Source organism: Canis aureus, chromosome 15 (assembly GCF_053574225.1).
Source record: "Canis aureus isolate CA01 chromosome 15, VMU_Caureus_v.1.0, whole genome shotgun sequence".
Lineage (NCBI taxonomy): Eukaryota > Metazoa > Chordata > Mammalia > Carnivora > Canidae > Canis > Canis aureus.
Genome location: NC_135625.1, coordinates 41,143,003 through 41,162,079, shown reverse-complemented (window position 1 = coordinate 41,162,079; position 19,077 = coordinate 41,143,003). Strand labels below are relative to the sequence as shown.

At 32.5% G+C, this 19,077-nt stretch overlaps 2 protein-coding genes across 32 annotated transcripts in view; one reads left to right on the top strand and one right to left on the bottom strand.

The window, feature by feature from the left end:
* The window catches only part of LOC144284576 (disintegrin and metalloproteinase domain-containing protein 18-like), a 184,365-nt gene that overhangs the window by 52,269 nt on the left and 113,019 nt on the right, over positions 1-19,077 (top strand). For 15 of the 19 annotated variants that reach the window (XR_013353000.1, XR_013353005.1, XR_013352999.1 and 12 more), the window contains 3 exons: positions 8,338-8,370; positions 12,010-12,146; positions 15,171-15,354. Coding sequence is in view for 13 of the 19 variants with exons in the window: in XM_077849266.1 (XP_077705392.1) it covers positions 8,338-8,370; positions 12,010-12,146; positions 15,171-15,354 (354 nt within the window). In the remaining 6 variants the exon portion in view is untranslated. The remainder of the gene's footprint in view (positions 1-8,337; positions 8,371-12,009; positions 12,147-15,170; positions 15,355-19,077) is intronic. The other 4 variants (XM_077849271.1, XM_077849269.1, XM_077849264.1 and 1 more) reach the window with 1 other exon arrangement.
* Positions 1-19,077, bottom strand: part of LOC144284582 (uncharacterized) — a 283,713-nt gene that overhangs the window by 165,617 nt on the left and 99,019 nt on the right. For 6 of the 13 annotated variants that reach the window (XR_013353010.1, XR_013353014.1, XR_013353019.1 and 3 more), the window contains exon 5: positions 18,016-18,092. Coding sequence is in view for 1 of the 13 variants with exons in the window: in XM_077849291.1 (XP_077705417.1) it covers positions 18,088-18,092 (5 nt within the window). In the remaining 12 variants the exon portion in view is untranslated. Of the gene's footprint in view, positions 1-1,953; positions 2,144-15,221; positions 18,093-19,077 lie in introns of those variants that run through there. The other 7 variants (XR_013353008.1, XR_013353009.1, XR_013353011.1 and 4 more) reach the window with 3 other exon arrangements.

Sequence of the window (19,077 nt, the reverse complement as noted above, 5' to 3'; positions counted from 1 at the left end):
TGCATCTGAATCTTTGGGGTAAATCCCCAACAGTGCAATTGCTGGGTCATAGGGCAGGTCTATTTTTAACTCTTTGAGGAACCTCCACACAGTTTTCCAGAGTGGCTGCACCAGTTCACATTCCCACCAACAGTGCTGGAGGGTTCCCTTTTCTCCGCATCCTCTCCAACATTTGTGGTTTCCTGCCTAACTAAATTAAATAAAAATGTTAAAAAGAATTATGTATACATGGAACATTCTCTTGTGTCTTCTGAAAAGTACAGTCAGGTCTCTTTTTCTTTTTGTGTAGAGTTAACAATACTGTATCACATACTTAAAAATTTGCTATGCTGGTAAATCTTGGGTTGTATTCTTATCTCAATTTTTTTTTTAAATAGAGGACAGAAGGAAATTTTTGAAGGATATGCATATGTTCATGGCATTGAGTGTGGTGATGGTATCATGGGTGTATACTTATCTACAAGCTCGCCAAGTATATGCATTAAATATAGCATTTGTATGTCAATTATACTTCAATAATTTTTCTTTTAAATGCAAAACAAACAAAAATATAGATGCAAAAATCTTCAACAAAATAGTAGCAAACAAAATTCAACATAATTTATCACATTAAAAAGATACATTATGACCAAGTGAAATTTATCCCCTGGATACAACATATGTTGGACATGGAAAGCAATCAATATGATACAACACATGAACAAAATGAAAGAAGAAAAACACACAATCATTTTAATAGAAGTAGAAAAAGCATTTGACTAAGTTCAACATCCATTCATGATAAAAACTGTCAACAAATTTGATGTAAAAGGAAATTGCCTCAACAGAATGACAGTCAGATGTGAAGAACCTGGAACTCATCATAAATAATGAGGGAAAGCTTTCCATCTCGGATCTGGCACAAGGCAAGGATACCCATTCTCACCACTTCTATTTAATATATTACTGGAAGTCCTAGCCTGAGCAATTAGACAAGAAGTAGGATGGGTGATAGGGATGGGAGGAGACAGAAGAAGAAGAAAAGAAAAGAGGGAGAAAGCAAAAATGAAAGAAAGAAAGAAAGAAGAAAGAAAAAAAGAAAGAAAGAAAGAAAGAAAGAGAAAGAGAAAGAAAGAAAGAAAGAAAGAAAGAAAGAAAGAAAGAAAGAAAGAAAGAAAAAGAAAGAAAGAAAGAAGAAAGAAAGAAAGAAAGAAAGAAAGAAAGAAAGAAAGAAAGAAGAGGAAGAAAGAAGAGAAAGAAAGAAAGAAAGAAAGAAAGAAAGAAAGAAAGAGAGAAAGAAAGGAAGAAAAAGGAAGGAAGGAAGGAAGAAGAAGAAGAAAGAAAGAAAAGAAAGAAAGAAAGAAAGAAAGAAAGAAAGAAAGAAAGAAAGAAGAAAGAATAAACATTAAAATTGGAAAAGGAAATGTAAAATTATCTCTGTTTGGAGATGACATGATCATATATGTAGAAAACCCTATACACCCAACAATGAAAGAACACTTAGAAATAATAAATTTAGTAAAGTTGCAGAAATAAAAATCAACTTCCAAAACTTATTTATGTTTTATAACATAAACTGTCTGAAAAAAGGGGATTAGTAAAACAATCCAATTCACAATAGCATCAAAAAGATGAAATATTTAGGAATATACTTAACCAAAGAGGTGAAAGATTTGCATAATGAAAATTATAAAACATTGATGAGAGGAATGAAAGTAGATACAGCTAAATGGAAAGACATCCCATTTTCATTAATTGAAAGAATTAATATCGCTAAATGTCTATATTATCCCCAAGTAATCTACAGATTTAGGGCAATCTCTATCAAAACTCAATATCGTTACTTATTTGTTTAATTTATATATACCCTTATAGGCTGAATTGTATCCTCCCCAAATTAACATGTTGAAATCCCAGCCCAGTACCTCAGAATGTGACTATATTTGGAGAGAAGGCCTTTTTTTTTTTTTTAAGATTTTATTTATTTATTCATGAGAGACAGAGAAAGAGAGAGAGAGAGACTGGCAGAGACACAGGCAGAAGGAGAAGCAGGCTCCATGCAGGGAGCCCGATGTGGGACTTGATCCTAGGACTCCAGGATCACACCCTGGACCGAAGGCAGGCGCTTCCACCCGCTGAGCCACCCAGGGATTCTCGAGAAGGCCTTTAAAGACATAAGTAATGTAAAATTAGGTCATTTAGAGGACCCTAATCCAATATGACTTGTGTTCTTATGAAAAGAGATTGGGGCATAGATACACATTGAGAACAGACTGTATGAAAACATGAGAAGATGGCCATCTACAAGGAGAAAGGCCTTAGGAAAAAAAATGAAAACTTTCCTAACATCTTGATCTAGAATTTTTACCCTCCAAAATTATGAGAAAAAATTACTGATATTTAAACCATGTGTACTTTGTTATGGAATACCCAGCACACTGACACATATACCTAAATATTTAACTTAGAAAAAATTGTAAATGGAATTGTGTTTTCAATTTAAGTTTCAATTGTTCAGTGCTAATATATAGAAATACAATTGATTTGTTTGTTGAACTTGTATCCTGCCTCCTTTCTACTTACATTTTAGTGGTATGGGTTTTTATTTATCATATCACTTGAATTTTCTACAAAGATAATCATGTCTTCTGCAAATAGGGACAGTTTTTCTTTTCTAATATGTGTGCCTTTTATTTCTTTTTATCATCTTACTGCATTGGCTAGTCCTTCCAATATTATGTTGAATAGACATGGAAAGAGCAGACTTTATGGATGATGATACCTAGATAAAATACAGTATACAGAGAATAGATAAATATATACATATATATGTGTGTATGTATATATATATATTTATATAAACATATATAGGCACTTTATCTTTACCAGAAATTGTTTAAAATGTGTTATTTCATATTTATGTGCCATGTATTAGAAAGTTTACTTGTCAAACTATATTTTTATTTATTTATTTATTTATTTATTTATTTATTTATTTATTTATTTATTTATTTATGTATTTATGTATTTATTTATTTATTCTGCCTTGATTCTTCTCTTATTTGTTTATTTCAAGTTTTTTACTTAAATTCTAGTTAGTTAACATATAGTGTTGTATTAGTTTCAGGAGGGGGCGCCTGAGTGGTGTACTTGATTAAGCATCTGACTTCTGGTTTCAGCTCAGATAATCATCTCAGCCCCACATTGAGCTCCATGCTCCTAGCCTGCTTGACATTTTGTCCGTCCTCTGTCAGCAACCCTCATTTTTTCTCTGAGGTTAAGAGTCTGTTTTATGGCTTTCCTCTCTCCAACCCCCCTGGTATGTTCATCTGTTTTGTTTCTTAAATTCCATATATTAGTGAAACCATATTGTTTCTCTTATGATCTTATGATCAGAGAATGCATATTGTATGATTCTGATTCTTTGTATTGTTTTGGCTTGCTTTCTTTCTTTTTTTCTTCTTTCCTTCTTTCTTTTTTTTTTTTTTTTTTTTGCTTTATTAAACGAGATATGGCCTCTCTTGGTGAATACTCAACGTGCACATAAAAAAAAAAAAATGGGTGCCACGCTGTAGCTAAGTGTTCCATAAATGTCAGTTTATAGAAATTGATGATGTTAATGTCTTCTAAATGATTTTTGTTTTCTTGTCTAGTACTTCTGCCAATTACTGTGACAGGGATATTAAAGTCTCCAACTAAATTATGTATTTGTGTATCTATTTTTTTCAGTGGTATCAGTTTTTGCCTTATGTGTTTCACAGTTTTGTTGCTTGGTGCCTAAATATTTAAGTTTATTATGTTTAATTGGTGAATTGAACATTTTTATTACTGTATAATGTCCTTTGCCCATGATCATTTTTGCTCTGACATTAACTTCATCTACTATTAATAAACCTTTCTACTTTTCATCTAATAAATTTTTACATGTTATATTTTTTCTTCACTTTTTATCTTTATATTTTATGTAAATTAATCTGCAAACAGCATATAATTGGTTCATGTTTTTATTTTTCTTTCATGTCTTGCCAATCTGTGGCTTTTAATTCATATGTTTAGGCAATTTATATTAAATCTAATTGTGTTGATATGTTCACATTTCAGTCAGTAATTTTAGTATTTGTTTTCCACTTTATATCTCTGGTGGTGGGTATAGTGGAAAACTTTTCTTTTGTTTTATTTTGTTTGGACTTCTCTTGCCATTTCCAGCCTTCCTATGGATTATTACAATAATTATTAGTATTCCAATTTAATTTTTCCATAGCAGACATTAGCCAACAGGACTTATAGGCTAAATTCAGCCCACCATTTATTGTAAATAAAGTTCAATAGGAACGCAGCTTCATCCATTTATTTACCTATTTTTTATGACTACTTTCCTGTTATATCAGGATTTATAGTTGTCATAGAGACTACATGGTAAATCAAACCTAAAATATTTCTTTTCTATCCCTTTACATATAACTGTTAATGACTGATCTTTATATCTTTAGAGTTTTGCAATATTTCTCTTTGGAAGAGCTTTTTACTGTTTTCTGTAGTGGGACTTAAATATGCATGCACCCATGTGCACACATGCACACAAGCATGTGTATACACATTTTACAACTTCATATAGAATGTGGAAATGTTAATACCACCTTTTAGGTCTCAAATCATATCATAAACATTAAATAAGTAATTATATTGTTTACTTAAATATTACCTTAAATACATTTAGTTACAGTCTTTCCTTTATTATCATTTTCTTTTTATTCCCAAAAATTTGTTTTGTCATTTTTTTAAAACAAGGCTACTAGCAACATACTATCTTAATTTTTCTTCATTTCAGAATGTCTGTATTTCATATTCATACTTGAGGGATATTTTTGCTGGATTAAAGTTGTATGTTGACATTTTTTTCTTTCAGTACTTGAAAAATATTGTGCTGTAATCTCTGTGCATCATTATTTTTTATGAGAAATTCTCTGCTGTATGAGTTGCTGCTTCTCTTTAAGCAATGTGTTGGTTTTCTTTTGCTGAGTTCAAGTCACTTAAATATTTTCTCCAACTATTTAATCATGATGGTCTGCCATGATTACTTTAAGTTTATCTTGTTAGAACTTGAGGACAAATTTTGAGGACAAAATTTTTTTTTTTATTATTTTTAAAAAACATGTTATTTATTTACTTATGAGACACACACACACACACACACACACACACACACACACAGAGAGAGAAGCAGAGACACAGGCAGAGGGAGAAGCAGGCTCCATGCGGGGAGCCCGATGTAGGACTCGATCCCGCAACTCCAGGATCATGCCCTGGGCCGAAGGCAGGGGCTAAACCACTGAGCCACCCCAAGATCCCCAAATGAGGACATTTTAGCCATTTTTCCTTCAAATATTTTTCAGCTCTGTCCCCTTTCTCCTTCTGAGACATTAATGGAATTGATGTTAGATCTTTTGCCACTGTTCCACTGTCCCTTGTATCTTTGTTTATTTAAAAAAAAAAACTATTTTCTCTTTGTTGTTCAGATTAGGTAACATATTAATTAGTCCTTAAGTCCATCCTGTCTCTGACATCTCAATTTTGCTACATCCACCTACTCAGGTTTTGTTTGTTTATTATTTATTTAGGATTTCTGTTACTTTTTTTTAAGATTTTATTTATTTATTCATGAGACACACACACACACACACACACACACACACACACACAGAGAGGCAGAGATATAGGCAGAGGGAGAAGCAGGCTTCTTGCAGGGAGCCCAATGTGGAACCTGATCCTGGGACTCTAGGATCATGCCCTGGGCTGAAGGCAGGTGCTCAACCGCTGAGCCACACAGGCATCCCCTTTTCTGTTTTATAATGTCATTTGGTGTTTCTCTATACTATATATTTCCTTGCTGAGACTTTATGTTTTTATTTGTTTTAGAGATTTTGCAATTACTTGTTGAAGTATTTTTAAGATAATTGCTTTAAAATCCTTCTAAGAGAATATAATATATGGGCTATCTTGGTTTTGCTCTCTGTTGATTATGTTTTCTCATTTCAGTTGAGATATTTCTGGTTCTTGATATGATAAGTATTTTGGACTGTATACATCCAGGATATTTCTGAGAAATATAAGACACTAGTTCCTATTTAAATCCTCCATTTAAGAAGACAGTTTCTCTTTCTTCTTTCTTTCTTTCTTTCTTTCTTTCTTTCTTTCTTTCTTTCTTTCTTTCTTCTTTCTTTCTCTTTCTTCTTTCTTTCTTTCTTTCTTCTTTATTTCTTTCTTTTCTTTTTTCTTTCTTTCTTTCTTTCTTTCTTTTTTCTTTCAGATTTTTTTTTATTTATTCATGTAAGATACACACACAGAGGCACAGACATAGGCAGAAGGAGAAGCAGGCTCCCCACAGGGAGCCCAAAGTGGGACTTGATCCAAGACCCTGGAATCATGACCTGAACCAAAGGCAGATGCCCAACCACTGAGTCACCCAGGCATCCTGACAATTTTATTTCTAAAACACATTCTAGATCAGTTCTATGGGCCATTGTTTATATCTCAATTTAGTTTTCATGGCCTTGAGAGATATTCTTTGACCTTTTGGACCTTATAAATGCTATTAGGGAGTCTGGATTCTATTTTTCTCTGAAGAGTATTGATTTTGTTGTTGTTGTTGTTTGTTTTTTATCACACAATGTTCTTGGTTAAGAAAACTCTAGATGATGAACAGCAGGTCTAGACTCAGTTGAGATCTTTAGCCTTCAGCTAAGTTTAGTGTTGAGGCTGCCAGATGAATGAACGTTTCAGGGAGTCAGCCAGAAATGTGGGAGACAGAATTTGGAGAATTATTTTTCTAAAGTCTCCCTTTTTGTGTATCTATACAGGAGCCACCATTTCTTCATATCAGATGTTTAATTTTCCAGGTCATCAATATCAACTTTTTTTCATGAATGCCCTGTGAACTCATATGCCATGTCTCTTAATCCTTAATCCTAGCCTTAGACTGAAAGTCACAAAGACTGTAACTGTTTATAGGTATTTTCCTTTGAGAATGAATTCCTAAACAGTGCTGCTAGCTCTTGGGAGTTTTTTTTTTTAAGCTTTTATTTAAATTCCAATTAGCTAATATACAGTGCAATACTAGTTTCAGGTGTATAATATAGTGATTCAACACTTCCATACAACACCCTGTGCTCATCAAAAGTGCACTCCTTAATCTCTATCATGTATTTAACCCACACTCCCACTTATCTCCCCTCATAATCATCAGTTTGTTCTTTAGAGTTAAAAGTCTGTTTTTCAGTTTGCCTCTCTCTCTCTTTCCCCCCCTTTTTTGGTTTGTTTTATTCTTAAATTCCATATATGAGTGAAATCATGTGGAAGTGAAATCATTTTGTCTTTCTCTAACTTATTTTGCGTAGCATAATATTCTCTAGCTCTATCAAGTCTTTGCCAATGGCAAGTTTTCATTCTTTTTTATGGCTGAGCAATATTCCAGTAGATAATACTGCTTTAAACATAGGGGGACATGTATCCCTTTGAATTAGTGTCTTTGTATTTTTTTGGGGGAAATACCTAATAGTACAATTGCTGAATCATAGGGTAGTTATATTTTTAATTTTTTGAGAAAACTCCACACTGGTTTCCAAGGTGGCTGCGCCAGTTTCATTCCCACCAGCAGTGCAAGAGCATTCCTTTTATTCACATCCTTGCCAACACCTGTTGTTTCTTATGTTGATGGTTTTAGCCATCTGACAGGTCTGAAGTGATACCTCATCGTAGTTTTGATTTCTGTTTCCCTGATGATTAGTAATGGTAAGCATCTTTTTATGTGTCTGTTTCCATCTCTATGTCTTCTTTGCAGAAATGTTTATTCATATCTTCTGTTAATTCTTTAGCACTTTTGGGTATTATGTAGAGGAAAATAAGTATAATAGGACCCAACTCCTTCCTAACTTGAGATACCTATTAGATTCTATATTATAGATTTCAATTTTTTGCTGAAACTAATAATCATTTATTTTCTCCATTTTTTCCCTTTATTTACATACACAAACACATGCCATAGCTTTTTTGCCATTATTATTTAGGTATAGTTGGCAAATAAAATATTAATATATTTAAATTGTACAATGACAATTGTATATATTTAAATTATGAAATAATTCCCATAATAAAATTAATATATTCAGCAATTCACAGAGGTATCTGTTTTATGAGAATGCTTAAGATGTACATTCTTAACAAATTTCAAGTATATAATATATAATTATGAATTATAGCTCCCATAGTTATATTAGATCCTCAGAATTTATTCATCTTATAACTGGAAGTTTGTACCCTTTGGCCAATGTCTCTCCATTTCCCATTTTCCCCTTCTTCTAGCTCCTAGGAACTACAGTTCTACTCTCTGTTTCTGTAAGTTTGGCTTTTTTTTAAGTCACCATATATAAGTGATATCATACATATTTGTCTTTCTCATTTTACTTAGCATAATGCACTCTTGGTCATCTATGTTGTTACAAATGAATTTTCTTCTTTTTTAATAATTAAAACATATTCCATTGTACAGATACACTACATTTTCTTTATCCATTCATTTATTGATGGACATGCATGTTGCTTCTATAACTTGACTATTGTGACTAATGCTGTTATTAACATAAGGGTGCAGATAGTGATTTCATTTATTTTGGCTATATAACCAGAAGTGGGTCTGTTGGCTCATATTTTAATTCTATTTTTATTTTTTTGAGGAACCTCCACACTAATTTTCATAATGACCATACCAATTTACATGCCCACCAATAGTGTACCAGGATTCCCTTTTCTCCACATCCTCACCAACATTTGTTATCTCTTGTCTCTGGGATAATAACCATCTCACCTGGTGTGAGGTGATATCTTATGGTGCATTTGATTTGCATTCCCCCGATGGTTAGTGATGTTTAGCATATTTTCATATGTCTGTTGGCCATTTGTATTTATGCTTTGGAGAAAAAAATATTCAAGTCCTTTGCCTATTTTTTAATTGAGTTATTTGGTATTTTGCTGTTGAGTTCTGAGTTCCTTATATATTTTTTATATAATTCCTTATTGAATATATGGTTTGCAAATATTTTCTTTCATTCTATAGGTTGCCTTTTCATTTTGTTGATTTTTTTCCTTTGTTATGGAGAAACATTCTAGTTTGATGTCCCAATTTATTTATTTTTGGGTTTTGTTTGTGTTTACTCAGGTATAATTAATGTATAGTGATATGTTAGTTTCAGTTGTACACTATAATGATTCAACAATTCAATACATTTCTGTTGCGCGCTCTGTGGCAACACGATCAGGGTCCCGAGGGTAAGGGGATGAGGAAAATAAAAGAAAAGTAAAGAGATGGGGACAGGAGGGACACAGAGGATGATGTCCAAACAGTGCCAGCTTTATTCAAGGTTCTACAACATATTATAGCATGAGCAAAACAAAGCTAAGAAGGTATCTATTTTTAGCATGTTTGTGAAACCCTCCAAAGTTCCTCTTTCTCAGCATGTAAGACAGACCCCTGGTGACAGAAGACCTTGGTAAATAGATAAGCTTGTTGCTCCAGGTGTGCGTACTTCAAAGGAATATTAGGCATGGTAAACATACCAGCAAGGACAGCACAGACCCTTATTTACATTTATGACCAGGCCAGAATAAGTTATATCTATTGTGTTATGTGGGCGATCACGTACAAGCGAGCCCTGAGAACCATTGCTCAAGCCCTTTCTCAAACGTCAACCAACTATTCACCCTTTGGGCTCCCGAGCCTTTTGAGTGAATGAGGGATGCAAGTCCGGGCCTGGTTTGGTTCAGTTACTCCAGCTAGTCCATGGTCGCCCACAATTTCTCAGTGCTCTAGATAAACATAGTATTTTAATCTATTTTGCTCATCCCCCCCAACAATCTTCCCTATAGCAATGACCAGTTTGTTCTTTGCATTTAAGATTCTGGTTTTCTTTCTTTCTTTTTTTTTTCTGTGTTTCTTCATTTGTTTTGTTTTTTAAATTCCATGTATGAGTGAAATCCCATGGTATTTATCTTTCTCTGACTGCCTTATTTCGTATAGCATTATACCCCTTAGGTCTACCACATTGTTGCAAATGGCAAAATTTCATTCTTTTATATGCTAATAACATTCCATTTTACATATATATATTATATATATATGTTATATATATATACCACATTTTCTTTATCTATGCCTCTATCAGTGAACACTTGGGCTGCTCCAGTAATTCCACCGTTTGTTAATTTTTGGTTTTGTTGCCTGTGCTTTTGGTGTGAAATCCAAAATATCATTACCAAGACCAATGTCAAGATTTTTGCTTATGTTTTCTCCTGAAAATTTTTATGAGTATTTAATCCATGTCACATTAATTTTTGTAGGTGGTGTAAGATAGGAGTACAATTTAATTGTTTTGCACATCATAGCTCTTTATAATCTGTAGGATCTGCTGTGATGTCCTCTTTTTTATTCCTGTTATGATTTTTTTGGTGTGTAATCTGTTTTCCTTTCCTGTATAGTATAGTCCCTAGGTTATTTTATTTTGTTGCATGACTTATACAGATGATTTATTTTCAACTGTGTAACTATGAAAGTACAAGACCATATCTTCTTTTAATGAGCTGGTATCAAAAGGCCATCTTATGGTTGTTACAACTTGCCTTAAAATCTTCTGATCAGCCAGATTTCAAATTTCATGTTCTGGTGTGGCTTTTTCTTTTAAATTCTGTTTTTGGGATTTTTCCTTTCTTTCATGCTTAAGGGAACATAGTAAAAGGGGGCCTTTTACTATTATCTATTAACTAATTTTCCTATGTTTTCATTCACAATCTTGCACACACATAGGCACAATCTTTTTTTTCCCTCTTTTAGGTAGGGATTACTTAAATTTTATCATAAATTTCAATTGATATAGGAAAATCAGAGAAACTCTAAGTATTTTACTTGTGATAATCAAAGGAGTGAGAAAAGTTTCACTATTTATCAAAGTTAGATAATATGAAATATGACTGCACTGCCAGCAACTTTTTAAAAATAACTTTTCATTCCAAATGTCTTTACCATGGCTTTGCCTATACCTCTAATTTATGTTTTGTTTTTATTTGTTTGTTTACTTCATTCATTATACTACAACCTTTTATGAACTCCCATACAATCACCTTACTCGTATTTGCATTGCTGGGTCATATCCCAAATGTTACACCTCAGCCTAAATATTAATTCACAAATATCGAGTATCCTGAGAATCCTCAGGATTCTCCACTGGAGTGCTTCATTTTTTTTTCTTTCTTTCTGTTTTTTTTTTTTTTTTTTAAGATTTTATTTATTTATTCATGAACAGAGAGAGAGGCAGAGACATAGGCAGAGGGAGAAGCAGGCTCCACGCAGGGAGCCCGATGTGGGACTCGATCCTGCGACCCCAGGATCACGCCCTGAACTGAAGGCAGATGCTCAACTGCTGAGCCACCCAGGCATCTCATTTCATTTTCTTTAGAACACGTTTCATGATCTCTTTGTATTTGGGAAGTCTCTTATTTTCTTTTTTCCCTCTGTAATGGAAACTCCTGATGTGAACAAAGACCGTTTGTTTCATGCATGTTACTACATTTTCATCTTTTTTTTTTTTACATTTTCATCTTCTGTTAATGTATTTGACACATGTATAAACTGAATTAATATTTGTTAACTGGATGAACTGATTTAATGAAGAAGTTAAATAAATGTATTTTATGTTGATTGCATCAGAATATTAAGTATGCTCGGCTATAGAATTTGTACATATCAAATATTAAACCAGAGAATATTTGTAGTTTGATCATTCTTTACCCTTTTGCATGGTTATTAATCAATTAATCAGTATGGATAGTCTTATCAATGAAATATCAAAATAACATGTTGTAAAATATGCTTAACATAAAAAGTATTAAAATGTAAAATCTTATAAGAGCACAATGTTTTGATTTATTACTTGCTTTTGTTAACTTCTTATATAATGGGTTTCCTTTTAATCTTCCTTATTTTAGTATTCAGATGCAATTACTTTGGAGGGATTTTCAGTTATTATAGCTCAACTACTTGGCCTTAAAATGGGATTAACATATGATGATATTAATACATGTTCTTGTCCAAGAGCTACATGCATAATGGATCGTAAAGCAGTGTAAGACTTTTTTTCTTCTTAATTTCACATATATATTTGTGAAGTTTTATTTTACTAGATCTGATGAATTTTTTATTTTGTATCTTCCTTTCTATGTCAAATATTGGGAAGGTATGTTGTGCACAAAGAGAAACCACACTAACAAATTTGTCTAAGAGATATGACTCCAGAAAGGTGATAAATACCATGATTGAGAAATGCTCACTTGAGAAATATTAGAGGAAAATTTTAAAGATTTATGAAGACTATGAAATATTCTATAAACATGATACTACGGTTGTTTTGGTTGTTGTAATATTTCACATTCAAAGCAAACATAACTAAAATTACTCTCAGTGATATAGTACTGGCAGGTTTGGCTAGAATTTTTTTTTTTTAATTTTTATTTATTTATGATAGTCACAGAGAGAGAGAGAGGCAGAGACACAGGCAGAGGGAGAAGCAGGCTCCATGCACCGGGAGCCTGATGTGGGATTCGATCCCGGGTCTCCAGGATCACGCCCTGGGCCAAAGGCAGGCGCCAAACCGCTGTGCCACCCAGGGATCCCTTGGCTAGAATTTTAAGAGAAAGCAAAAAGAGAAAGATTTGAAGAGAAAAAAAAATTCTCCTTATTTATAGATATGATTGACTACCTACATAAATTACCAGAATCAGTATACAATTAGAACAACATTAAAAATTTATTAGAATGGGAGAAACTACATATTATCTATACACTGAAAGAAATAAAGAGAGAGAAAATATGATGATGTTGGTTATAATGAAGACCTAAGAACAAAATCATCGAGTAAATTAGAGAGGATAGAATTTAATGCATAACTAGAGAGGCTTGCTTTAATTGGAGCTAAATACATTCAATTATTGTAATGAGGTGCTAAATACATTCAATTATTGTAATAAGGTGTTAGTAGAGTAAATAGATAAAGATGTAGGTAGTTTGGTTAATGGAGGTGTAAAGATGATGACAATTTTTTCTGATAGGAAGCTCAGAGTAAGAAATATAAGAGCTTGGATAAAAGATGTGAAACACTTGTCTTGGAGCCTAGAAATTTAAATGAGTTAAGAATGTGATAAGATTGTTGGACCTTTTGAAGATGTATTTAATATTAGCAATTACAAATGTAATATGAATTCAAAGAGTATGTTCGCTTATCTTGGTCCATATAATTTCAGCTACCAAAGTACATATGTAAAGAAAGTAAATAGCTGAGGCTTTCCCAAATTAATATCCATGGTATTCAAAAAGAGATAGGGTTTCAGGAAAAACTGTCTTCCCTAAAATCATTATTTCAATTTTTTCTAGCCCATACTTGGAGTTTGGGATAAGAAATTAAAATACTTTGAAACAGCTTCCTTAGCTCAACTTATTTTATAGTTGTCTTTAGACATGGATGATAATCTTCCCCACAAAAAAGTAAATCAATTAATATTTACTTTGAAATGTCTTTAAAAAAAAAAGAAATGTCTTGGTCTATTAAAATTCTATATACTTAGGCTGGCACATTCATTTATTCCTTTTTATGGCCATCTTATTTTAAGCAAAGATTTAAAAAAAAATTGCTTGGTACACACTTTAAACAAAAGTTTCAAGTTGTAATTAATATTTTTAATTTTTACTCAAAAAGCATGTGACCCAAGTAGAAAATAACCTGTTTCTATTTTTTTCTTTTTAAATTTTTATTTAAATTCTAGTTAGTTAACATACAGTGCAATGTTGCTTTCAGGATTAGAATTTAGTGATTCATCTAAGTCTCTATTTTTAAACTAATTTTGTATGAAAAATATCAGTGCTCAAAATTTGCAGCTTTCTGCCTAAAAATGGCCTGCAAAAGTGGAGCAGCACTGAAATCCATTGAAACAAAGTAGTTAAATGTAATAGGAAATTGCTTAAATAATATTATTCCTTGTGATATTCTTCTCCTATTTATTCCATTACAAATTGCTATGTCAGTGAACACCAAAGCATTCCTTTTTCTCCTCACTCTCCCAACTCCAAAACCTTAGCAGCTATATATTTATTTCTTTGAACCCTTAGATATGTCTGTTTAGGAGTTATTGTTTAAGACATGATTACTTAGACTGACACTCTGAAATAGAAATAAAATGTGAACTATATATGTAATTTTAAATTTTCTAGTAGCTGTATTAAAGTTTTTTGATCAGATAAAGTTACTTGCAGTGATGTATTTTAATAATATATTTTATTTAACTCAATATATCAAAAATATCATTCCAACATCCAATCAACATAAAAATTGTTAACTGCATATATTACATTCATGTATGTGCATGTGTATTGTTAGATGTGTATGAGTCCAGGATTACACCAATATTATCAGCCTGAGAAACCAGAAGAATAGAGTTGCCTGGAACTGAGACTAGTGGATGGCACAGGCTTGGCTGAGAAGATCAGCAGTCTATATTGTGCATAGTATATTCAAAATGTCTATTGAAGATCCATTAGACATATCTTTTAGATGTCCTATTAGAAATATAGCTGTGAACATGAAAATAAAGACCTTCACAGAACTTATATTTTAGTGCAAAATATAAGTCCTATAAAAATAGATTTAAAAAATACAAATGAGTTTATATTTATATGATGCAAAAGTACCATGTAGAATAATAAATATGACAATGAAAGGAGGGAACACACTTTATCTAATGTCAATCAGGACCTTTTTGGAAGTTTACATTTGAGGGAAGGAAGCTTTGGATATATGAGACAAGAGCATATTAGGTAGACAAAGATGGCAGATAACAGATGATAGATAGGTAGGTATCTAACTGTTACACTTTATTGCTCTCCTGGAATGATAAATTTTCAATGGCATTTTAGAGAAATGAATGTTAAAGATAAACAATGATAAATTAAAATTTTAATCATGCTTGTCTTCATCTCTGCTAAGGTACAAGATTTTCATTTGAGCCATCTTGCAATTCATATCATTATATATGAGGCATTGTTTAGGTGGGGGTTTATTAGCCTGAGGATTTACCTGAGGATTATTATCTCATTGTAGGGGTTCCAGTGGTATAAAATTTTTTAGCAACTGTAGCATGCATGACTATAGATACTTTGTTTCAAAATTTGAGACTAAATGTCTTCAGAACTTTCCAAATTTGCAACCGTTATATCAAAATCAATCAGTATGTGGTAATGGGATTTTGGAACCTAATGAAGAATGTGACTGTGGCAGCCAAGAGGTAAGCAATAAATTTGAGCACAATTTCTTGTGTTTCTAATAAGTGGTTGTTATGTTATATGTGGAATAATATATGCAACTATGTCTTCAATATAGAACTTAGATATGAAAATGTATGTAAATTAGGGTATATGAATCACTTTTCCATCCCTCTTCAACTGAGAAGACAAATGAGTCATGAAACTTAGTTTGCATACACTGTTCTCAAGTATGCCAGCAAAGAGGTTTTGCATATATAGGCTAAGTGGATGACTTTTTGTCCATGACTTACTTCCTAATTCATGTGACTTCAATCTGTTTTCTGTACAAACTTCTGATTTTGGTCCAAATTTTCCCATCTCTGGTTGTAAGAATGGTAAAACTATATAATAGATTTTTCTTAATTCTCAAGCATTCTTGCATTTCCAAGTTTCAGAATGATCAATTTTTTTTGCTCACTTCTAAATATAGATATCCAATCTACCACAATCCCATCAATCAAATATTCTCTGCACACTATTCTCAACAGATAAGACTACATATTTAATCTATTATAATATCATTATTGTGCAATACTTTGCAATTTCCTTCTATTTAAATAAAATTTAATGATTAGTCCTCCATCAGTTACATGAATTTCTTATCCAACTACAAAAAGAGCTGACCACTATTTGTTTACATAACATTAATCCCTACAAGTTACCTTAATCCCCCACTATTCACAAAGGTTTATATATATTTATATATTTGTAAGTTTTCCATTTATCATTTATCTCAGGTTTTCTTTCTTCTTTCTTTCTTTCTTTGTTTCTTTGTTTCTTTGTTTCTTCTTTCTTTCTTTGTTTCTTTTTCTTTCTTTTTCTCTTTCGTTTTTTTTTGTTTGTTTGTTTTTTATTTGTTTGGGTTATTTTTGTTGTTTTGTTTTGTTTTGTTTTTGTTAGAGGGGTAGGAAGGGGCAGAAGGAGAGAGAAAATCTCAAGAAGGTTCCACACTGGGCCCAAAGTGCAGCTCGATCTCACAACTCTGAGATTGTGACCTTAGCTGAAATCAATAGTCAGACATTTAACTAACTGAGCTATCCAGGCACCCAGTTATCTCAGATTTTTTTTTAATGTCATTTTAGTTTTCTAATCAGCAGTACTATGCTCATTTTGTATTCACATCCCCCTAAATACTCCTAAATATGATGCCGATTGCCTCCCCAAAAGTCTGTTTTTAATGAAGGATAGAATAAAGCAATGTAATCTGAAGCTAGGTCTGCACATTTTGAGCTTCTGTAACTACAGGCTCTAAGCAGAATGTCACAGCAGATACTGTCCTATCAGTCTCTTCTCAGCATTGATTGTTCCTAGAAAGAGTACTTGCTTTAAATATCTGAGACTTTTTGTTGGAGTGCTTCCTCTGGTCTTAGTAGCATGCTCAGCCTTTAGCAAGGTGGGCTATAAGCACATGGGGCTAATGATCAGCCCTCATAATTATGAAGGGTAGTTGGTGAATAAATGCCCCATATTTCTTACCCTTTATAAGTAAATTCTCTTAGATATTTAATTCTAATGCTCTACATTAGAATTCTGCAAACTGGCCAGTGGGCCAAATACAGCTGCCACCTAATTTTGTAAATGGAATTTTATTGGAATACAACCATGCCCATATGCATATTGTCTATGGCTGTTTCTGTGCTATAATGGCAGAGCTGAACACTTGCAACAGAAGTCATATGGTGCACTATTTTAGCAAAGTTGCAAATATTTGCTATTTTGTCCTTTACAGAAAATATTTTTATGTCCCCTATTTTATATCATTTCCTAGAGGTATCTGTGGGATTTAGCTTTAGCTTAAAAGAGCAGTAACCAACTCACAAACCTACAATGTACTGGCTTACTTCCCTTCTCTAACATCTGTACTTTCATGCCAGTGTTTGAGTCATAGTTAGAATGGACCTTCAAAGATGTCCTCACTGTAATTCTTGGACTTATGGATATGTTATATTAGTGAAGTACTTTGCAAAAATAACTAAGATTATGGACTTTAAGATGGGGACATTATCCTGGAGTATCTTGGTAGATCCAATCTATAACTTTCTTCTATAGACAAGGGTTGATGGCTGGAAGTGTCATCACAGAGTTGGGCATCCTAGTGTCACTAGGAATCACCGAATAATAGCATAGGCCAAGTGGTAGTGCTTAACAATAATAGCCAAAATGGATAAAATTAGCATAAAAGGAAGAGAGGCATAGATGGTACCTACTGGTTTTGACCTGCATGCATTTATACTATAGTTAAGAAAGATCTAGATAGTCAATTACCATATTTCTTGACATATATAACTAAAAATTAAGAAACAGTGAACAGAGGACTAATGCCAATTGCCACAAATCTCTTGCTATTCTCTTAATACATTTTTAGACCCATGCCAGTCTCAGAGCTTGAGCTCATTGTTCAGATAGAGGACGAAAACATACAATGCTCTAGTAAGGACAGAAAGTAGCAATTTCCTCAATCATTTCCCTCTTCAACAGAATGATCAATAGTCTTTTACTGAAGTAACTGTACACTGGGGAATGGAGAATATGCAGACCACTGTAGGATGATTCAATACAGAATCTTTGCTCATCATACTCACATGAGAGGACCCAAAACATCATCATGAGTAGAGTGAGGATATAGAGAATCCAGATAATACCTGGAGTGCTTAAAAAAGGCCATTTCACAGTAGGTTCAATGGACCCAATGTTTGCACAGATTCTTCATCCAATCATTCTACAACCAAATAGAAATTATTTGAATAAATAGAGAAATGCTTTTATTGACACTAACAAAAATTCAACAGTAACAGTAATTAAAATGAGACATCAATATAGATCTTATGTAATATGACATTAAAATGGTAAGATGATATCATGAATAATATTGTAATACTAAATTTAACGACCAAGATTAAATGGATTAATTCCTTGAAAAAAATAATTTGCAAAAACTAACATGTGTAGACATTTAAAAAGTGAATAGCATTATTAAGAAAAATATACTAAAAAAATCCTGTCTATATTTTCAGAACTTCTCATCAAGGAAAAGTCCATGCCACATAGTTCTGGCATATCGTCAATGATACTGTAATAGCATCGTATAGTGGCAGATGGTAGCTACACTTGTGAAGAGTATAGCATAAAGTACAGAGAGGTTGAATCACTATGTTGTATACTTGGAAACTAATGTGTATCGACTATACTCAAGAAAAAGAAATTTTGCTGATGATGTTATACATTTTCTAAATTATAAAAAATTTGATATAAAAATGTGATATGTTTTAACTCATTCTTTTTCATCTAGAAATAAAAACTAAGTCTATTCATCCATTTTAATAATTTGGGGAAATTGCCATCACTAGCAAATTAGATGCACAAATGTACACAACAAACACACACACATACTGTGATTAAAATGGAGTAATACTGGCAAAAAAAAAGAAAAAACAACCCCAAAACAAATAAAAACAAAAAACCAGAAAATTAAAGTGAATATAGTCCATTCCTTAATTGTTCCTTGATTTCCAGTAGACTAGCATCTCGTACATACAGGGTACTCAACAAATACTTGTTGATTCAATAAACGCATGGATAGTGTAATTATCTTTATAATGTATCATCCATATTAACGGCTAAGGATCAGTATATTTAGAATATTCATTAGTCATAATAGTACTTGGAGAGTTTATTTGAAAGGTTTTTTCTTATATTTTATTTAT